Source organism: Pteropus alecto, unplaced genomic scaffold (assembly GCF_000325575.1).
Source record: "Pteropus alecto unplaced genomic scaffold, ASM32557v1 scaffold134, whole genome shotgun sequence".
Classification (NCBI taxonomy): domain Eukaryota; kingdom Metazoa; phylum Chordata; class Mammalia; order Chiroptera; family Pteropodidae; genus Pteropus; species Pteropus alecto.
Window position 1 is genome coordinate 4,471,998 of NW_006436283.1, and position 19,804 is coordinate 4,491,801.

At 53.9% G+C, this 19,804-nt stretch overlaps 1 protein-coding gene across 6 annotated transcripts in view; it reads right to left on the minus strand.

The window, feature by feature from the left end:
- UNK (unkempt family zinc finger) overlaps positions 1-19,804 on the minus strand; it is a 31,306-nt gene that overhangs the window by 2,648 nt on the left and 8,854 nt on the right. For 4 of the 6 annotated variants that reach the window (XM_006912214.3, XM_025047009.1, XM_025047010.1 and 1 more), the window contains 14 exons: positions 11,755-11,964; positions 10,568-10,744; positions 10,287-10,417; positions 9,660-9,795; positions 9,020-9,137; positions 7,950-8,034; positions 6,608-6,750; positions 5,959-6,159; positions 5,336-5,401; positions 4,675-4,849; positions 3,706-3,807; positions 3,431-3,619; positions 1,061-1,242; positions 265-522 (listed from right to left, as the gene is read on the minus strand). In XM_006912214.3, the coding sequence (XP_006912276.1) occupies positions 265-522; positions 1,061-1,242; positions 3,431-3,619; positions 3,706-3,807; positions 4,675-4,849; positions 5,336-5,401; positions 5,959-6,159; positions 6,608-6,750; positions 7,950-8,034; positions 9,020-9,137; positions 9,660-9,795; positions 10,287-10,417; positions 10,568-10,744; positions 11,755-11,964 (2,173 nt within the window). Of the gene's footprint in view, positions 1-264; positions 523-542; positions 692-1,060; positions 1,243-3,430; positions 3,620-3,705; positions 3,808-4,674; positions 4,850-5,335; positions 5,402-5,958; positions 6,160-6,607; positions 6,751-7,949; positions 8,035-9,019; positions 9,138-9,659; positions 9,796-10,286; positions 10,418-10,567; positions 10,745-11,754; positions 11,965-19,804 lie in introns of those variants that run through there. The other 2 variants (XM_015589697.2, XM_015589698.2) reach the window with 2 other exon arrangements.

Here is a 19,804-nt window from a genome sequence, read left to right on the forward strand (position 1 = left end):
GAGAGGAGCTGTCAGGCTGCGACTCGGGGCTCAGGTGGACTGACGCAGCTCCAAAGTGCCAGAGTGGGCACGGACCGTCTGCCTCCCGCTCGCTCACCTCCCCAGTGAGTGACATTCGCCAGCAGGCCGGCATTTTGGCCCAGCTGCTGGGCAGAGGCTCTCAGAAGGACGGTGGCCATCCCTGGAGCAGTGTGGACCCACCAGAGTCCAAACCGGCTGAGGCCGCTGTACACCCCACCCGGGGCTCCCTCACCCTGGGCTGACCTTGTCCACTTGCTCCAGGTGGGCCCGCAGCTGCTTCTGGAGGGAGTAGAGGGTGGACAGCGAGAGGGCCTCCAGGTCGGAGAAGGCGGGCAGGGCTTGCGGCTCGGGCCCCGAGTGCAGCCGCTCCAGCTCCTCCTGCAGATTCTTCACCTGCACCTCCAGCGCGTCCCGCTGCTCCCGGGCCAGCTCGCACTCCGCGCCTGCTGCGCTGGCCCGCTCGCCAGCCTCCTCCGCCTCCTTCTTCCAGGCATCACAAGCCTGCGGGCCCAACACGCAGCACCTCGTCACGATGGCCCCCTGCCCCTGCCCCCCTGCCCCTTGAGAGTGTATCTCCAGGAGCCTGTATGAGTCACTGTGGCTGCAGCGGGGCCTGATGGGGAGCTGGGTCAGCGGTCTGGGGAGGGGGCAGGGAGGAGGCTGATGCTGCCTGCAGAGAAGAGAGGTTTCAGGACCTGCAAGAGACCCTCTGTGGGCGGGGAAGGGGGCTGGGCCCAGCAGAGGGCCCATCTCAGAACCTAGAACCCTGGACTGGAGCCCTGGAGAACCAGGGCTTCTGGGGAGAGGCAAGTGGTGCTGTGGGACCGGACCACACAGGCAGCTCACAGAGGGAGCTCCAGGTCTGGGACACCAGCCACCCCCGGGTCCTGACTGTCAAGGCAAGTCTTTCTATACAAGGAGAGAGAACCAAACTGAATTTCTGCCCTGTTCTCCAGGACCCCGACCTCCCCCACTCTGGCTATGGGCTCAAGGTGGATGCCACCAGGCCCTGGGGAGGGCAGGCGTGGGGGCCCAGTACCTGCTTCGCCTGCTTCCAGGATTCCTCCCACTGCTTGATGGTGCTGTTTGCTTCATCTAGCTCTTGCCGAAGCCGGGCCAGCTCAGCAGCCCCTGGCCCTGACAGGAAGGCAGGGGATGTGCCTGGGGAGAAGCTTCCAGAGGCAAAATGCTCCCAGATACTGCTGTTCATCCCGTTCAGACCTGCCCCGGGAAAGGGAGGCACATCAGTGCTCTGGTGGGCCCTGCCTGGTCCCGCCCGGGGCTTCCAGGGGCAGCCACACAAGGCTCCGGCAGGGTCAGGCTGGAGAATTCTGCAGGAACATGTAGGTGCTGCAGTTGAGTTGCATCTACTGTGGTGCCACCTGCTACTTATCAGCTGCTACTTAAGTTCTGAGTCTCGGCATCCTCATCTGTAAAACGAGGTTCCCATCAATGCCACAGGGTGGTTCAGGGGACCTGGGGAATGCCATAGGGAGCGGTCTATGAAGGTGGCAATTTGTGCTTGTGACTTCACTTTTAGGCTGGAGGGAGGGGAGTCTTCTTGTGCCCTCATGTGAGGCCTGGGAGATGCAGAAGAAATGACGTAGGCCAGAGCCTCAGATGATGGCAGAGCTGGAGCAGGAAGAGCTCAAGGAGCCCCTGGGTCTATCCCCATCATTTTATGACAAGGAAACGAAGGCAAGATGTGTCAGCAAGAATCACACCAACGGTAAGTGGGGGAGCCAGTACAGTCGGGGCATCTGACTCCCAAGGCCTACTCTTTCCAGTAAGCTATGCTGCACGCTCATCCAACAGATGTTCACTACTGCCACGTGCGCCTGCTCCATGGCCCCATCTTCCAGAGGGGACCCACGTCCTCCTCTGGCCTCGTTCTGCCCACACGCATTATTCTAATGACGTCTTTCTTGGTTCCCTTCCCCCTAATCCAGCCAGGATGTTCCAGAACCAAATGAATATAGAACACTCTGTCTTCCAAGCAACACCAGAGCACCCACAACACGACAGACGTCTCCTGGGTGGAGGTCTGTGGTGTGTGCTGTCTCTGAGCCTATCTGCCCTGTCCCAGAGGCGGGAACTCGGGCTCACCACTGACACACAGTGACAGCAGCAAGCTCTGCCCGGGCACCTCTCCTCCACACTCCATACGCACATGGCATTTGCTCTCCTGGAGAGGAGCCACCTCCCCAGGGCCCTCTCGACCACATCTGTTATTCTGAACCCCGGCCCTTTGATGGCACACAGCAGTGCCAGTCTCTATGACCTAATGTCTGTCACCTCTGCCTCCCCCGGAGGCCACAGCTACATGCCCGCAGGGACCGCTGAGCTCACAGCGTGCCTATAACACTGCTCAGTCACTGCATGGGGAAGGAATGGCTGGTGGCCAGTAAGCAGGGCTGCAGTCGAGACGCCTCCAGAACGTGGAACGAGTCAGACAAGTATGCCACCAAGCATCTGAGGCTGACAGCGTCAACACTTTCACACTGGAACGGTGCTCAGAAAGCAGTGTGCTGCCCTGATCTCCGGAGCGACGTTAGGGAAAGGCCCAAAGGGCAGCTCGGTGGCTCGGTGTGACCAGGACGCCCAGCAGCCTCAGGGTGGGGATTTCTGAGCTCCCTGAATAGCTGCTGGGGGAAGGGAGGTGAGAGCAGCAGCCGCGGCGAGGGGTGGCAGGGTGGGCGCTAGGCTTTACAACGCGTTTAAGTCTGTTAGCTCAGCGAACACACACGCCGGCCCCACACACGCGAAGCCGAGGGGCCTGCACGTGGGAGCGGAGCCTACGGGTCTGCACGCCACACGACTAACCGCTGTGCCCCGATGTGCCCTCCAGCACCCTCAGTCCGCATCGTTCTAGTTCTGTGTTCAGCCAGCGGCCTTCGGGGCTGGAGCTGGATCTCCCTGGTGCCCCTGCCTGCCAGGAAGGCCACCTGAGCCTGGGCTGAACCTGTTCAGACCGCTCCCTTGGCCTCCTGCGAACCTGGCTGTGGTGAGTCCACCTCCGGGAGCTCCAAGGGCCTCTGCGGAACTGCCGCTGGTGTGAAGAACAGAACTCGGCCGTGGTGGCTCCGAGGACACTGCCTCTTAGTATGTGCAGTGGCCCTGTGCCCAGTACTTCCCTCAAGTTAATTTGTTCAAGCCTCACAACCACCTCGTGAGATGCGTGTCCTTATATCCATTTTACAGCAAAAGAAACTAAGGCAGAGAGACCAAGTCACTCAACCGGACCACACAGCTAAGGGGGTGGCGGGGCAGGGACCTGACTCCCCTCCAGCCCCAGAGCCCCTACTCTGCCCTCCACGCTGCACGGCCTCCAGCCATGCCAAAGCAGCCAAAGGCACCTTCCAACGCCTGGGTCCTGTCCCGGGTCTCAGGGAGCCACACCCCTTCTTACCCAAAGATCCGTGTGATGCTGAGGTCCCCAAAAATGTGTTTTCTGACTGGCTCAGGTGGGCCTGGGGCTGCTGCAGGAAGTGTGAGGAGAGGCTAACAGGAGGGGACGGCGATGCTGAGTGGAAGGAGGCAGAGCTGCCCAAGGAGCCAGGGATGTTCACGGGCGCAGAGCTCTGCAGCAAACTGCCACCTGCAAGAGAGGCCGGGAGGGCGGGTGAGTGAGGGCAGGGGAGCCTCGGAGCCCTCGCACGCCACCCGCCCACCTGCGGCCAGTACCAATTGTGATGCTGCCTGGGTGGGGCACCGAGCTGTTATCGAAAGTCTTCTCTAGGGCGGCCACCCCAAACTCGTTCAGGTCCAGGTCATCCAGGGCAGACTCTAGGGACAGAGCCATCAGAGCATGAGCCTCCCGGCCTCCTGAGGGCCCACACGACCCTGAGGTTCGAGGCCTCGCCTCTTAGACCCACCTGCTCTCTACTATCTCATCTCCTGTCCCTGCCTCACCTTCGTGATCAAGTCCCACATGACCTGTCCTCTCTGGGGCCTCTGCCTGTGATCGAGCTGCTCCTGTCACACCGACCCCTGACACTGTCTGCCTAGCCCTGTCCGGCTCAAATGGCTCTCCATTCTGAAGCCTTTCTGGATACCCCAGGGGAATCGAGTCCTAATCCAGGGTTCCTACTCTGACAGAGGTCTTGTCTCCTGCTGTTATGTCTCCCGCGGAAGGCAGGCTCATCTCTGGGCCCTCAGTGGCCGATGCATGGTGCTGGACAAGTGCCACTGCACTCTGTTGAACTGGACCGGGAGGGTAGGAACAGTGTCCCTCCTCGAAGGCAAGAAAAGCAAGTCTCCATGCCTGTAACCCCAGTGCCTGTGACAGGACCTGGCACAGGGTGGAGCCCATGAATGACTGCTGAAAGGAAAGAGCAGGGACTCTGAGGACAGCTGTGCGGGTCGTTCACTGCACAAGGAAACCCAGTGAGAGGAAGGGGGCCGAATGACACACACGAAATGGCACCATGCTCGCCCAGGAAGAGAGGCCACTTCTAATCCGCTCTAAGGGCTAGTCGGCTCTAGACCCTGAGCTCATTTTCCCTTTAGCTCAAAGCCCCCGAGCGCCCACCCGCTGACCCCCAATCAGATGTCTAAGGTGACCAGCATGCTGGTCTGAGAGTCACTCCGGAGACCTAGTATCTCTGACTCCAGACCCTCTCCTGGACTTGGCAACAGAAACGGCCTGATTACCTATGACCGACTCTACTGTGTCGCTGGTGGGGTAGAAGGGCAGAGCGTTTGCGTTCATGCCGGGGACACTGCTGGTGCCAGCGGGGCTAGGGGGAGTAGCTGCCAGGCTAGAGGTGATACTAGAAGAGATGCTTGAGGTCAGGGGGCTGCCCACGGGGAGGATGGCCAGCATGTCCTGCAACGAGAGAGTGAGGAGAGGCAATGGGATGCCCGCCCAGGAGGCTGTGGCCAGGGGCTGGAGGCGAGGGCTAAGGGAGGCAGAGAGAAATGGGGCATCCCGGCCCTCATGTGGTTACCCTCAGGCCCAGACGGGGCCCCACCCACTTGACACCTTGCTGAGAGACTGAGTTGGAGGGGTGTGGCTTGGAGGCTGCAGGGCCCACTTACCCCCAAAGTCCGCATGGGGGAGGGAGAAGTGAGTCGAGGGCCTGGCACAGTATAGATGCTCAGTCAGTATTTTTTGACTGACTGATGAGTGAGTCCAGGAGGTGAGGGGCTCCAGGGCCTGACCCCACCCTCTCTGGATTTGGGGGTCGGGTCCCACCTGAGTCCTGACCTCGGCTTGTTGAGAAAGCAGTGCCTCCCTCTCCCTGCAGCCTTCTGGGGTTTTGGGTCTGTCCCAACCACAGCAGGTGCCAGAAGGGGGCTGAGAGCTCAATACCTGTTTGGGCTGAAGCAGAGGCTGCTCTTGACTCCTGGGCTCTAGTGAGTGGGGTTTTAACTTGGCCTGAGAGAGAAAGGTCGGGGAGCATGAGATGAACGTAGTGCCAGGGAGGGGCCCCAAGTCCAGGAGTCCTCCCAAGCATCAACCTGCCATGGCTCACTAAGGCTGCAGACACCTGTCGTGCAAACCCCCTTTGCACGCATGCCCCGTTCTCCCTCCGTGCCCCTGCTCCTTTCCCTCCCCTCGGAACCAGGCGAGCTGCTCCTCTCCTCCCAAGTGACACCAAGCCTCAGATAAGGTCATTAGGGACCCCTCTGTCCCGCTGCCCAAGGCCCTGCCACTCCACTGAGGCAGCACAGAGCAGGGAAAAGACCGGATATGGGTTCAGAAGACCAAGGCAGGAATCCCTGCCTGGGCTCAGCGACGCTGGGTGAGGCACGGAGCCTCCCTAGGCTTCCTGTCCTCATCTGTAGAATGGGAGGACCTTACTCACTCTGCTCAGTCTTGAAGAGGCTGAGGACATGGGCCTCCTAGCTCTTAGTCATACTGCCCAAAGCCAGGCCAGGCCAGCCCTCCATGGAGAAGGCTAACCTCACTGGGCTGCCCCTCTCGTCCCTTACCTGGCACTTGAAATTTTTCAGGAACTCGGCTCCCACCTGGTCTTCTCTCTCGAAGCCAGGAGCCTTCTTATAGCTGACAGGGGCGAGGCCGGACTCCCCAGGGAAGACAATGCCTTCCAGGTTCGGGGGCTTCCTGATGGAGCCCGGGGGGGAGCCACAGAGGTTAGAGGGGCTGCCTAGACTGCTGTTTCTACAGAGGAGCTGCAGAGAAGAAGGGAGTGGGCTGGTGGGCAAACGCAGGCTGGGCCGCGGCGTCCCCCAACCCTCCCTCAGAGGGAGCTTCTTTAGCAAGGGGCTCGGTTCCATTTTCATCTGCCAATGGGTAGCGACGACCACCCAGGGGACCCAGAACCTCATGAGAAAGTCGTGTGCATGTGAGGTGAGTGACAGAAGGCTTTGTGCCTTCTACCAGCTCTACCCAGGCTGGCCGATGCAGGCTCTGGGGGCGCTACCCCCATCCCCCACCCCTCACCAGCTTTTGACAGAAAAAGGAACCCTGGGGTTAAAAGGGCAGAACCCCTTGGCCTGAGGCCAGACACCGGGGCCTCTTCCCCAAGCACAGGCTGAGACGGGGTGGGGACATGAGAGGTAGGTGTTGGCTCCCAGGCAGGCATGGTGGCTACCCCGCCCCCCCGCGACAGGCACGTACAGCACTGAGGTCAGGGGCATGTGGGCTGGAGGGGCTCACGGGCACCGAGTCTCCGGCAGCAGATGGCATGTACAAGACGGGACCCGACTGGGTGGGGCTGGACACAGCTGAGGAAGGCTGCGGGTCATCACTGAGGGGCGGTTCTGCAAAGAGACGGGCACAGTGTCAGCAAGCCCTGAGCCAGCACTGCAGCTAGGTCTCCTTCAAAGGAGACCATGCACCCCCCGGACAGAAAGGGAAGGCTCCTACCTCATTTCTATGAGTATAAGATCCTGAGCACTTACTAGGTCCCAGGCAATTTGTATTAACTGAATCTTCACAATGACTGGAAGACATAAGTAATATTGTGGTCTCCATTTCACAGATAAGGAAACTGAGGCTCAGAGAAGCAAAGTAAATCTCCCAAGGTGACAGAGCTAGGACACAGAAAGGCTGGGATCTGAACTCCAATCCGCGTGACTCCAAAGCTGAGATGCGAATCACTTCTTTGTGCTGCCTCATCAGCGGTCACGGTGCCCAAGGCTGGGGACCTCTGTGCCAAGAATACGCTTAGCCCTTCCCAGGAGCCTCAGTGTACTCAGTGCTCACTCCCCTCCCACAGAGAAGGCCTGAGCCTGGGAAGGGGTTAAGGGCAGCCAGAGCACTGGCTCGGGGTGGACACAGGTTGTAACCCGAGCTCCATCTCCAAGATCGGCAGTGGGGTCTGGACTGCAATGTGGAGAATCGAGCTGCGCTGTCCAACACGGTGGCCACAAGCCACGTGCAGCTGGTGAGCACTAGGGGCGTGGCTGCTCTGAATCAAAATGTGTAACAGCTATTCAAATACACATTAGATACTATGTGGGAAAAAAAAGTAAAAGTCTTGATGATTTTTATATGAATTATTTTTGAAATAATACTTTATAATGAGTCAAAACTAATTTGTTTCTTTTGGTTTTTAAAAATGTAGTTACTAGAATATCTAAAATGACATGAGGGGGTTGCATTATATTTTGACTGGACAGCTCTGCTCTCAGCAGGGCTCAGCAGGGCAGAGTGCCACATTCGATTAGTGATGTCTGCCGTGGGTACAGCACGGGGTGGCTGCTAGGATCTGCCTAGTGGGCTCTGGAGGGGGTGCCCCCTGCCTGGGACTATGAATGCCTGACAGGGGCACAGTCCCTGTTCTGTCTCACGACCTTGGAAACTCCAGGGCTTTGAGGCCAGCTCCAGAGAGGCAAGGTGGGGTAGGGAATGGAACTTCCAGTGGGGACAGGGCCCCCTGCTGGCTGGCAGGCAGGCAGGGGCCATCCCCTGCCCTAGGATGGAGCGGGCTCTGCTCAGGGCGATGGGGGCAGCATACGTTCTACGTGGGCGAAGGCGCAGAAAGGTCCTCGGGGACAGCTGCCTGACTGCTGCATGTCGTTGCACTTGGTGGATTTATAGATCTGGAGGGACAGAGCAAAGCAGAGGTGGGTCAGGCTTGGGCTGAGAGGGACAGTCAGGCATGGGTGTCTTCAGATGGGTGAGTTAGCTTATCAATCTCTCTCCCCTCCCTGTTCCATGCCACTTCTCTAAGTCTCTCCCTATCAGCTTCTTAAACTGACACTCTTTATAGATAAGGAAATTGTCCTGCACCAAGGACACCTCCCCTCTGGGGTCAAAGATCCAACCAGCCCTGACACAGCTCTCAAAGGGATCTTCTCCATGCTGCTCTGTGCTCGGGGTCTTGGCCAGGGCTGTGACCTCTTTATGTGCCTCTGGGTGTTCAGGGAGCCAAGATCACAAGTAGCACCCGCTTACCCCGGGGCACCCTGGGTTGGGGTCTATGCTGGGCCTGACTTTCCACCCTTCTGTCTGCAGCTCACATAAGGTAGGCTCTGTCCACATGTCCATCTCAGGGTATCCTGGCCTCCATGCAACTGGGCAACTACACAAGATCTTGGCACACTGATATGGCTCAGGGCCACGCAGTGGGGCCGGCGGGCTGGGGAACTGCATCAGGGAGGCTGCTCACACCTTAGGTTCTGGTCCGGAACAGGACAACTGTTAGGGGCTTTCTTATTTTTTAAATCCTGATATCACTGGATTATAAGCCCCATGAGTAGTGCAAAGCCCAGGATGGCCAGGTCCCCAGGCCCAGGCCACGCCCTCCCTGTCAGGAGGCCCAGGGGAAACAAGCTGGGAGCACAGGGCTACTTGGGGAGTGTGGGCTCAGAACACAGGAAGATGCCAAATCGAGGTGCGGGGCTCCTTTTAGGCACTGCTTCTTGGGGGTCTTGTGGCTACAAATCCCTCTCCCAGGATGGAGTCGGGGGGTTCTGCCAGCATCTGCTCAGACCCTCCCTCCCTTTCCCCTTGCTTCCCAGAGGATAAATCGAGCAGCCCACACCCTCGAAGGACCCGGCGCCTGCTGCCCCTGCTCGAGCCCACCTCCGGGTGGAACTGCTGCTCCGTGCGGGTGTGGCAGTACTGGCAGGCGTCTCCGCTCTCGCACTTGCCGGGGTCTCCCCACTCGTCCCCGTGTTTTACGTTAGGACATGGAGACGACCTGGTCCAACGAGAGGGTGGGTCAGACGGACGCAAGAGGGACAGATTAGGGTTTGGGGGATGCCAGCTCGATCCCTGTTCAGGGCCCCTCTCTGGTCTCCCCGCCTCAAGGGGCCAGAAGCCAGGCTCTGCTGCTCTGGCCCAGCCTGGCTGCACCGCTGAGAAGGACACGGGTTTACTCCCTCAGCCGGGGCCTCCCATCAAGCACCGTGCAGGCCAAGGCGAGCCAGGCTGCAGCCACCAGCACACGCCCCCGCCACGGCCCAGCCCTGGCAGATGCCCCTCTGCATCAGAACCGAAGGGGTCTCAGAGACTGCCAGACCCTCGTTTCACGTGGCAGAGGATCCCGGCAGGCTCCCCATCATTCAGCCATCCTGACTACCCCCCACCCCTTGCACCCGGCCATCCTGGAATCCTCAGGCTGGCCTCCCTGCCTCCCTGAGTGCACAGGGGAAGCTGCCCTGCCGTGATCCCATCCCTGCCAGCCCCACCGCCCACGGCCGGCCTGCCTGGGCCAGAAGACCTGTATTTGTGTTTCCGGGGGCTCCGCCGCCGGTCCTTGCTGTTGTGGTAGTAGGGACAGGCGTAACCCTGGCGGCAGAGCCGCGGGGGCTTCTTGCACGGCTCCGTCTTATAGTTCCCCAGCACGTAGGCGGTCTCTGCACAGGGGGCCAGAGGCAGGAGTCAGGTAGGTGGGGCAGGAGTCCAGGAGCTGAGGCTTCCAGGAGAGGTATGAACAGGACCACCTCCTCTTTGGCCAACGCCCAGACTGAGATAACCCAGGAGGTTGAGAAGTAAGGTGACGCCACCCTCCACTGGAGATACCCGCAGCTCACAGGGTGAAAAAGGCACCCGTAGGAGGTTTGCAAACACATGTACGCGTCTGTGTGGGGAGAGCACCTGGGTGATGGGAGCAGGGCAAGGCGTGTCTGGGGGAACTCCCCTAGAAGTGCCCCCGAATGACGAGCCTATGCTTGGCTGGAAGTCAGGTGGGATGAGGGGGCAGGCACCTCACAGCAGAGGTGGTGGCTTGGGGTGCAGAAAGCAGTAGGTGGTGGTGAGCCAATCCTCAGGGCAGCTACGGGCAGGAGAGGGGTGAGGACAGACATCCGGTGGGAGGGGGCCTGGCCATCTGTGTGGCCACCCTTACCTTGCCACCGTGGCTCCTCACTGAGGATTTTCTCTATCATGGCGTGGCTCGCAGCGCCAGCCGACTGACCCTCTATGCTGCCCTCCACTGTGGTCTGGCCGTTCTGTAAGGCCTCCATGGCCTGGAGCTCCCTGGGAGGAGGAGACAGGGAGCGGGGAAGGGGCATGAGGCGGAAGGACCCAGAGTGCCAGCCTTGCACTCCACCTGTGGTACTCACTGTGTCAGCAGCCAGGCCCCCACCCCGGCCCACAGCCATCAGCCCAGCGCAGCGTCCAGCCCACCTGATGTCGTAGACGGGGGAGCGGAGGTCATGGGGCCCGTGGGCGAAAGCGCAGTGCAGGCCGTTTTTGGTGCAGTTGCCTTTTGAGTCTGTCTCGTGGATGCAGATTCCAGTTTTGTAGTAGCGCAGGTGGTACCTGCGCTCAGTGTCCCCTGTGGTCCTGTGCAAGAATGGGCACCTGAAACACGGAAGTGGGGGTCACTCACCTTTGTCCCCTGCAGCCTGAACTGCCAGCCTCTGTCCTTTCCCCCCGACCGGAGGGGCCACTGCTGGCGGGTCGAGGAGGAACGCAATGAGCCTTGCTGCGGGAACAGACTACTCTGCCGTTGCCAGCTGGGCGCTGCGGCAGTAGCCTGCGGGGGGGGCCCGACAGGGCCTGGCACTCCCACTTCAGCCTGCTCAGCAAGTCCTCTCGAAGGCCACTCGGTCAAGGCCCTGGGCGGTCCCAGAGAAGCTCCAGAGAGGAGCACTCCTGGGAGAAGAAATGCTACCCAAATCACGGGTTCTGAGAGAGACAAAAGGCCTCATGCCCTGAGGGCTTCATCAAGCTGGGGGAGGGGTCAGCAAGCCTTGACCTCTGTGAGAAAGAGGGGTGCTGGTGCAGGGGTGGTTCAGTGACTTGGGCCCGCAGAAGCCCCAGCAGCACCTCCCAGCACCACCTCTGCAAGGTAGGTTTAAACAGATGACAAATAGGGTTACTGGATGTCCCCTCTCAGTGATGTTTCCGAGTCTGCCACCTCCTTGTTTGTTTGCGTTGTGCCCTGTCTCATCACAGGGTGTTGTGGTAAACTATTTAGGGTCAGCAAAATGGGAGACTGGAGGAGCTCTGTCTCTCAACAGCCAGCCTCGTTGGGAACTGCAGGGGATGGTGTGGGTGGTGGCAGGCCTCAGAGGGTTCTTGTGACTTGCAGGGGACCATGACGGAAGGCCCAGGAAGCCACTTTAGTGCAGACGTGGCCCTGAGGCTTAGCAGAAGGCCTGTGTAGGGTTTCTCAAAAGTGGAGAAAGGAGAAGGGGCCTCCCCCAGAGCCCAGGTCCAGGCCATAGGAAGGTAGACCAGGCTGCAGGCAGCCTCCCCCAAAAGCAGCCTCGGGCTGGCTTCTCAGATTCCGCCTGGCCTACTCTGAGGGCAACTGACCCAGGAGACACAGGGCTCCTCTGAGGGCAGGCTGGGTTGGGGGCACTCACTCGTCGCCCTCCGGGCAGAGGCCTGTGGCCTCGTCGTACTTGGTGCAGTAGACGTCGGGGCTGTAGTTGAACGTGCCGTCCCGACGGCGGATGGACCGGCGTCGTCGCTGGTTCACGAAGTGCCAGTGGAAGCAGGTGTAGGGCCGATGCTGGGTGCATTTGTGTTGCACGAAGAGTGGGCACTGCTCTGTGCGGAACTCCTTTAGGTACCTGCAGGGATGGCCCCGCGTTGGGTGGGCCGGGAGCGCGGAGTGAAACCCCTCGTTTCCCAGCAAAAAGTTAGCTACCAAGTCCCCTGAGGGCCCTGCTCTGGGGTGCTAGTTTCCTTGGGACACCAGAAGAGGCCCAGAGCTAAGGCTGGACCCCAGCCCGTGGCTCTTTCCCAATCCCCAGGTCCTAAGCCGGCCCGAAGGAGCTGCAGATCACAGGGTCCTCAGCGGTCAGCTGTCTGCCATGGTGACCAGAGGGGGCTTATCCGTAGCCTGGTTCTCTGAGCCCTCCCTGGGCTTGCTCAGACAAAGAGCTGCATAGAGCATGAGGAGCCTCCCTCACTTCCTGCAGGCCCCACCTGTCCTGCAGGACTGGGGCTCCAGGCTGAGGGCCAGGGAGGCTGCTGCTTTGGAACTGAAAGTCCAGGTGACATCCCTCTGGACTGACTCAGATGGTTCCTGTCTGCCTGCCTCCCCCCAGAGCCATTTCCTAGCACTACCCAGGTAGGTTGGGGAAGGAGCTCATATTGTCTCAGCCTTGCCTGTCCCCCATCTTCTCAAATGAGTACCTACCTGCAGCAGCTGGGACTATCTGCACCCTAACCTGGGGGCTTGGAGGTTCTGTCTTTTTGGCCTCCTCCCAACTTTCGTCTCTCTCCTGCTTTGTATGTAACAGCCAAGACACCCCCAAAGCTCCTCTCCCATGCATTACCCGGTGGAGGGCCCCAGACCCGCTTACCCACTTACAAACCATACCGTCCACCTGTTTTTGTTCACTGTGTGTGTCCAAGTGGAGGGTTTCTTAGATTTGGGGTCAGGCGGGGAGCATAGTTCTCTCTATTCACTTTCTCATGCCCTAACAATGCAGGTGAATGCCAGCGAGGATGGTTCTAGAAGGCACGGAAGGCCGTGTGCAGAAGGAAGTGTGGAAGGAGCAACATTGTGACCTGAAGCTACTGTCTGGGCTTAGAGCAGTGCCTGGAGCTGGAGGACACGGGACAGAGGACACGGGACAGTAAGGTCCACGTCTCTGGCTCCTGCCAGGATACTCAGGGCCTTACTAGTCTGGGCATATGAAAGGTGAGGGGACAGTTAAGTCCAGGGCTGAGACTTTCCAAGTAAGTTTTCTTTTATGCTAATAAAAAGTGCTGAAAAGCCTCCCAGCCTTGAAGTGTGGAGAAGTGTCCAGGTGTGTGGGCTGGGTAGGGGGCTGGGGCTGGTGCTCCCTGAGGAACACAAATAGGGCTTTAAGGGGCAGTGAAGCTTCCAGAGTCCTACTGTCCATTTAGCACATACTTATGGAGCACCTACTAGGTGCAGGCATGGTGATGAGCACTGAGGGCACTGATGAAGGAGCTCCTTGTCCAGAGAGAGCCTGCGTTTCCAAGGAGACACACAAGTAACAGGCGGAACCAATCAAGTGTGGAAAAAGTCATGAGGGAGGTTTGCTCAGGGTGTTCTCTGGGAACCCAGAGTAAGGACACTTAGGCCGGGCTGGGGCCAGGGAAGGAGCGGCGCTGGCGGGACAGAATGTGGGAAGGGTGTTTTAGGCAAAGGGAACAGTATGACCTTAGAAAGTCTGTCTGGGTCCAAGAGCTCCAAGTACCTTTGTGGGACATGGGTGACGTAGGAGAGGAGTTGAGAAGGGGAAATGAGGATGGGGTGAGGTGTGGGAGGAGCCAAGTTCAGGAGTATCATCTCCCAGACCCAAGTATATTCTGAGACACCAGGCAGACACCTGAAAGGCTCCCTAGAGCCGGATGCTCTCCTGTCCCCTCTGGCATCGGAATGTAAGGGCTTTCTTCCTGCCTCCCTGTCTGCTTCGACAGAAAGCTGTGCCTCATGCTGTACATAGGTACTAAAGCCCGGCGCTGAATTGAGACACCCTTCCTCCAAACTAAGCTCTCCTGGGCAGCACATATTCTACCCGACTCTGGACCAACCAGGAGAGTAACTCAGGAGGGAAGAGGTGGGAAATGGGAGAGGAGGAAGCTGAACTCAGGGCCAGAAGCAGAGATGAGGAGTGGTTAGGATTGTCAGATTAAAACACAGGACATCAGATAAAGTGAAATATGTCCTCGTGGGGAAAAAAGGGTCCTGGCGAGCCTGCTTCCTTGGGACAGCCATGTCCATAGTGCCGCATGCAGATGCCAGGGCTCCACAAGGGCTCCAGCCGTCCCAGGGACAGACACAGAGGCAATAGATTACCTCATTTTAAGCCTCTTCACTTCCATTCCCACTGCCACAGGCCAGGGACTTAGTTCCTTTTAATAAACTGATCTTGCTTCCGGCCTCTCCCATACAATTTACGCTGCGTAGTGCTATTCTTCCTAGAGCCCAAATTTAATTCTTACCCCCTCCAAAGCCTTCGGGTTTCCCCGGTAGTCACTGATAAACGCTAACTGTTCAGCCTGGCATTTTGGGCCCTACCCGTCTGGCCCAGTATACTTGTCTAGCCTCATTTCCCTGGATTCCTCTCCATTTCAGCTGGAGTCCTTGGTGTCTTACAAATAGAGCTTTAACTTCCCTCCCTGCCTTTGCTCATTGTCCCTTCCTTACCTGTAGAAACCTTTCAAGGTTAAATTCAATATGAATCTTCTGATGCCACCACCTCCATGAAGCCTTCCTTAGCCTCTTCCTTTCCCTCCTGTCCTTGCCCCCAGCTAAAAGGTATCATCTCTAAGTTTTTACAGCACTCTCTAGACATTTCTTATAGCCCTTACCCTGTACTGCGCATTAGTAACGTGTACTTCTCTACTATTAAATTATAGTCCTTGATAGCAAGCATGTAAAAACTCAAGACCAACTCAGCTGAATGACTATAACAAGAAATGAAAATGTTACAGAAAGAACGAAGTCCACAAAACAATACCAAGTTTCACGATGCTGCCAGCAGGAAGAACGTTGATTGACAGCTGGAAGCCCAATTCTATTTCCTTGTGAAAAGCACTACGATGCAGGAAACCTGTCACTCAGCCGATAGAGCAGACTGCCCTGCAGAAAGGCCCCTCGTGACAGGGCCAAATGACCAAATCTAGACAAGCAGAGCGCCCCCTTTCAACCAACTATAAGCAGATGAGAGAAATTTCTAACCTTCTGCGTAAGCCATTAATGGAATTTACCATTCACTACCCAGGAAGCAAACTGGTTAGAATTTGCCACGTTCCCTCTCCCACTCCAATCTTGCGCGAATGGGCAATGCAGTGTCCAGGAGAAAACGACTTAGGAATCACTCTTTTCTATTTTCATAGATTGAAATGAAAAGAATTTTCAGTGGAAATGCGCAACTATTAATCTCCAATCCATCTTTCCATTTTAAAGATTTAAGAGCACAAGATCAAAGAAACAGGTTGAGATTCACTGTTCAATTCAACCAGCTCTAAGGAAACCCAAGAAGCCCTGGGGTCCGACCAAGAAGGGAAGACTCGCCAACCACCTTCTCTCCTCCTCCACGATCTGGGGAGGGCACAGCGCCATAGGACTAATTCTTTACACTCCCTTCCCTCAGGAATACCCGCTCTCAAGGATAAAAGTCAATGAACCTAGACTAGCTTTGAATTGAGAGGCGTTGGTGACCTACTGTGGCCAGGGTGAGTCAAGAAACCATTCAGGCCCGAGGAATGAGTCTGTCAGAGAAAGCCACACCTTTGACCAGCAGAAGGACTCGGTGAAGCTTGGAGGGACACTGCAGTTGGTCAGAGCTGCACCTTGACTGAGGAGCAGTGCCTTCATAATTGCCCCACTGGGGTCTGACTTTAAATCAAAACCATCTTTCACTCCTTTTCAGGACATCACGTTCATTACACTATTAATGGTTTACTTATAAAAGAGTACTATCAAAGTAACATGCCCACTTATAAAAAATTTGGAAAATGGAGAAAAGGGAAAAATTACCCTTCATCCCACCATTAATAATGTTATTAGCCTTTTGGTAAACTTTTTCCCCAGTATTTTTACAGATAGCATCATAGCATATTTTACTGCTAAACCACTTTACAAAACTACTAATACTTCTCTAAAAACTTTTAAAATCCAGTAAGTGCACCCAGTTTTTTAAAAAATCAAAGATTTTCAACATTTACTATTTTCCGAAATGCTAAAATACAGCAAAAATCAGGCTACTCGAAATCTAGATTCAATCAATTGCCCCACTAAAGCCAACAGTGATGACACAGAGGGGATTAACAATTCAGTAAATCACATCGCTCTGAAGGAGGTGTCAAATCAAGTGCTAAACTGCTACCAGCTCAACTTCCAGCTTAACTTTAAATCCTATTCCAAGTTGTCTTACTTAGATTTGTCGGTCTGAGAGTTCTACTCTCTCCTGGGGAGGAGCGTGAGGACTATGTGAACAAACTGAGTAAACGGAAAAGCATTACAGATGGCTGACAGGAAAACGTCAAGTTTAGATGCAATGGGGATAAAGTAGCTGATGTTTTAATCTGGAGCTAGCTCCCCGCTGCTTCCAGAACAGTGTTTAGCACGGCCTCACTCTGACCGCTGCCACTGACCTGCTCCCCTCCCCAATGACAACATAAATTCTAGGGCAGGGTCAAAAAACTTTTTCTGTAAAGGACCAGATGTATTTGGCCAAGAGGCCAAATCGAGGATATTATGTAGGTACTTATATAATGAGAGAAAAAACAAATTTCCACAAATTTTTTATTGATGAAATTCAAAGTATGATAATTGGCTACAATTTGGTGATACAGGGCTACTAATAAGAATGGATTGGAGGAGATAACATTTGTCAGGTTGAGGTTCCCTTTCATCAAAATTACAAATGTTCATCTTAGGGCTAATTCTGTAGTAAGATTTTACATATTTCATCTTTGCAAATGTCTTTTACATAACTAGGCACTGCCAAATAGTTATCATTTCACAAACATGATTTTAACTGAGCATATTTGTCTCTTAGAAGACATTTACATTTGCCTTTAAATCACTTCCAATTGAAGGTCCGGTGTAAACCCCTTAGTGGCACAGGTAAATGGGTTTTGAAATACTGCAATGTCCTTCCAATCCCTACGGGGATGCAAAATCACTGCTAGGATGGTTCGGTGTGGAAACCATCTCCACAGTAAAGCCATGTAGGAATGGAGATCTCACCTGTTTTCACTTTTGACAGCGTAGGAAGTGTATAAGGCAGCTTGACATGACTTACGATTCAAATGTTAGTTAAAATGACTTTACTGCAATAGAAGGTTTGCACATAAGCAATGTTTTGCCTTGTAATTTTAGGGTGAATTCATTAAAAACATTATGAAGTCTGCAGCAAAAACTAATTTCCAAAGTCATTCGTCATACAGCAGTTGAGAATAATTCTTCTCATTTGGAAAAATTCCCATCTCAGCCCTGAACTCAAAGAATTACAAGAAAACTTTATCATTGCTAAGCCACCAAACTCGTGTAGTAAGGGCATGTCGGAGTATTCAGTTTCTGATGTCTGACAAAAACTCATGGAGTTAAGTCCACAGGAGAAAGTGAAGTTTAGCACTGATCCTAATGGTTCATTAACACAAGATAGATTCAAATATTTTCTGCGAGGTAACTGCTGATGAACAATACAATGAATAACTGCAGGCTTTAAACACCTTACATTTTCATAAGCTTCGTAAACTTGTCTGATGAAATCTTTTCCTGCTCCAAACATATTCGTACCATGATCAGTCATAAGAAACAGCAGCAGATTATACTTCGGGTTGTACTGAATTAGTTTCCTTAACTTTTTCGAAAATAGTCTCAGCTATAGTTGTTTTAAGTAGACTATTCATAAAGGCTAATTCTTCAGTCACTTCTAAGTGGTGGTGACTCTGTCGATAAATAACTGAACAGTAACAGCAGCATCAGTTGATTGACTAAGGACAAAGGAAGACCACACGATATCATTTGCCTTGTTTTTTAATTGACTATTGATGTTGCTCCCAATGACCTCAACATTTTGAGAAATTGTTCTTGCTGAAAGGCTAACGCACTTCCTCCGAACACACTTCTTCAGCTGCTGTAATGAACAAAATTTAAACGATCCCGTATCATTACGTGGCTTTCCTCGCTCAGCTAACAAATGAGCCAGTTACTTCAGTTGTAGCCTCATTACTTTTGTTGAGAAATTGTTTTGATGAAAGTCTTTTTAAAATTTTCTAATTTTTCTGACCTTTGCCTGAGTTGGGAATATTGTGACGACTGCTTAATCTGGTAATGTTGACAGATTCTTCTGGCACAGCTTTTTTTTCAATTAAAGATAGCTTTGCCATGTAATTTGGAAACAAAATAATCCACATTCCACTGTGCCCTAAAAACATGCCATTCGAAGTCCATTATTTTTCTTCTCGTTTTGACATAAGTAGGTATTGGTAATAAGGAATGAATAAAATGCTATGGTATGCTGACACACGGGGCACTGGAAACACTATCAAGTTATAATTGTGTCACCGCTATTTGTAATGCACTGAACAGCAATGCATAGCGATGACAGTGCCACATATGGCCTCTGTCACAACTAATGAACTCTGCACTTATAGTGCAAAAGCAGCCATAGACAATATGTAGACCAATAAAGCTTTACTTATGGATGCTGCATTCTGAATTCCACATAATTTTCATGTGTCATGAAATAGTATTTTTTCGACAATTAAAAACATAGAAACCCTTCTTAGCTCACATACCATGCAAGAGCAGCCAGCAGGCTACATGGCAGTATACAGGCTGGTTCACCAACCTATGCTCTGAAGAGTTTCTACTCCCAAACATGCCACATCCTTCTCACAGCTCCATACTTTTGATCATGTTGCTCCCTCTCTGGATCACCTTTCTAGCTTATTCTCCGCACGAGGGTCCTGACCCTGGCCAGTGGTGTTAACTGCCCCCTTTCCATGTTGCCATTACACCGTATGACTACAGCTGGCACAGCCCCTCCCACAGTTGACTTTAACTGCTATCTATGTAGCCATGTCTCTTCATGTTTGTTTCCTTGCACAAAGCCAGCTTATAGCAGGTGTTTAAGACATGTCTGCCTAAAAAAATGCAAAAGTATAAGGCATCCTGAATGGTACTAGCCTGGTCCACAGTGGCTATGTGCTTGGACCCAGGGAAGCAACTCTAATCTGACTTAGATGCTTCTCCTGGCGATTAAGGAACCTGTAACTTCAGTAGCTACGCTCCGAAGTGGCTGCATAGCCTTGTTCCTCACCCTGAACACTAAATGTGAGATCTTCAGCCTCACATGCAGACGAGGAAAGCAACCAGTGGGATGACTTGCTCTGTAACTTGCTGGGAGTGTGTGGAGATCACGAGAGATGTATTCCTTTTTCTGTTTCTTCCAACTACTAAATATTATGATAACTACTTGGCAAAAGCTGGGTACAAAGTAAAGATATATTAAGTCAAAGAAAAAATAAAAACATGGAACTGAAACACAAATAAGTAAACTATATGCAGAAGGAAAAACTGGAAGGAACTGTATAGCCAGTATTATCAACTTTAGGGGTTATCTTGGCTTTTCTTTACCGTAATTGTGATTATCTTTAGAATAAAAACAAACAAACAAAAAACCGTTAGGAAAGAAATCCACAATATTAATGACAACTACCCTGATTCAAAGTGACGTGAAAGATGTATGTTGCTAAGCCAGAAGAGTTCCTTTACGTTACAAATGAACTATGGTAAATCTTTTTGTAAAGTGAATGATTATTAGAATGTCATCCTGTTTATGATTTGTAAAATCTGATTTGGACGCATGAAAAATGGTCAGATTTGAATAAAAAGGCAAACAAGACAATGAAGGCCTCCAGAGAAGCAGCAGGAAGAGACGGGGCTGCAACGCCAGCTTTGGATGGATCCCA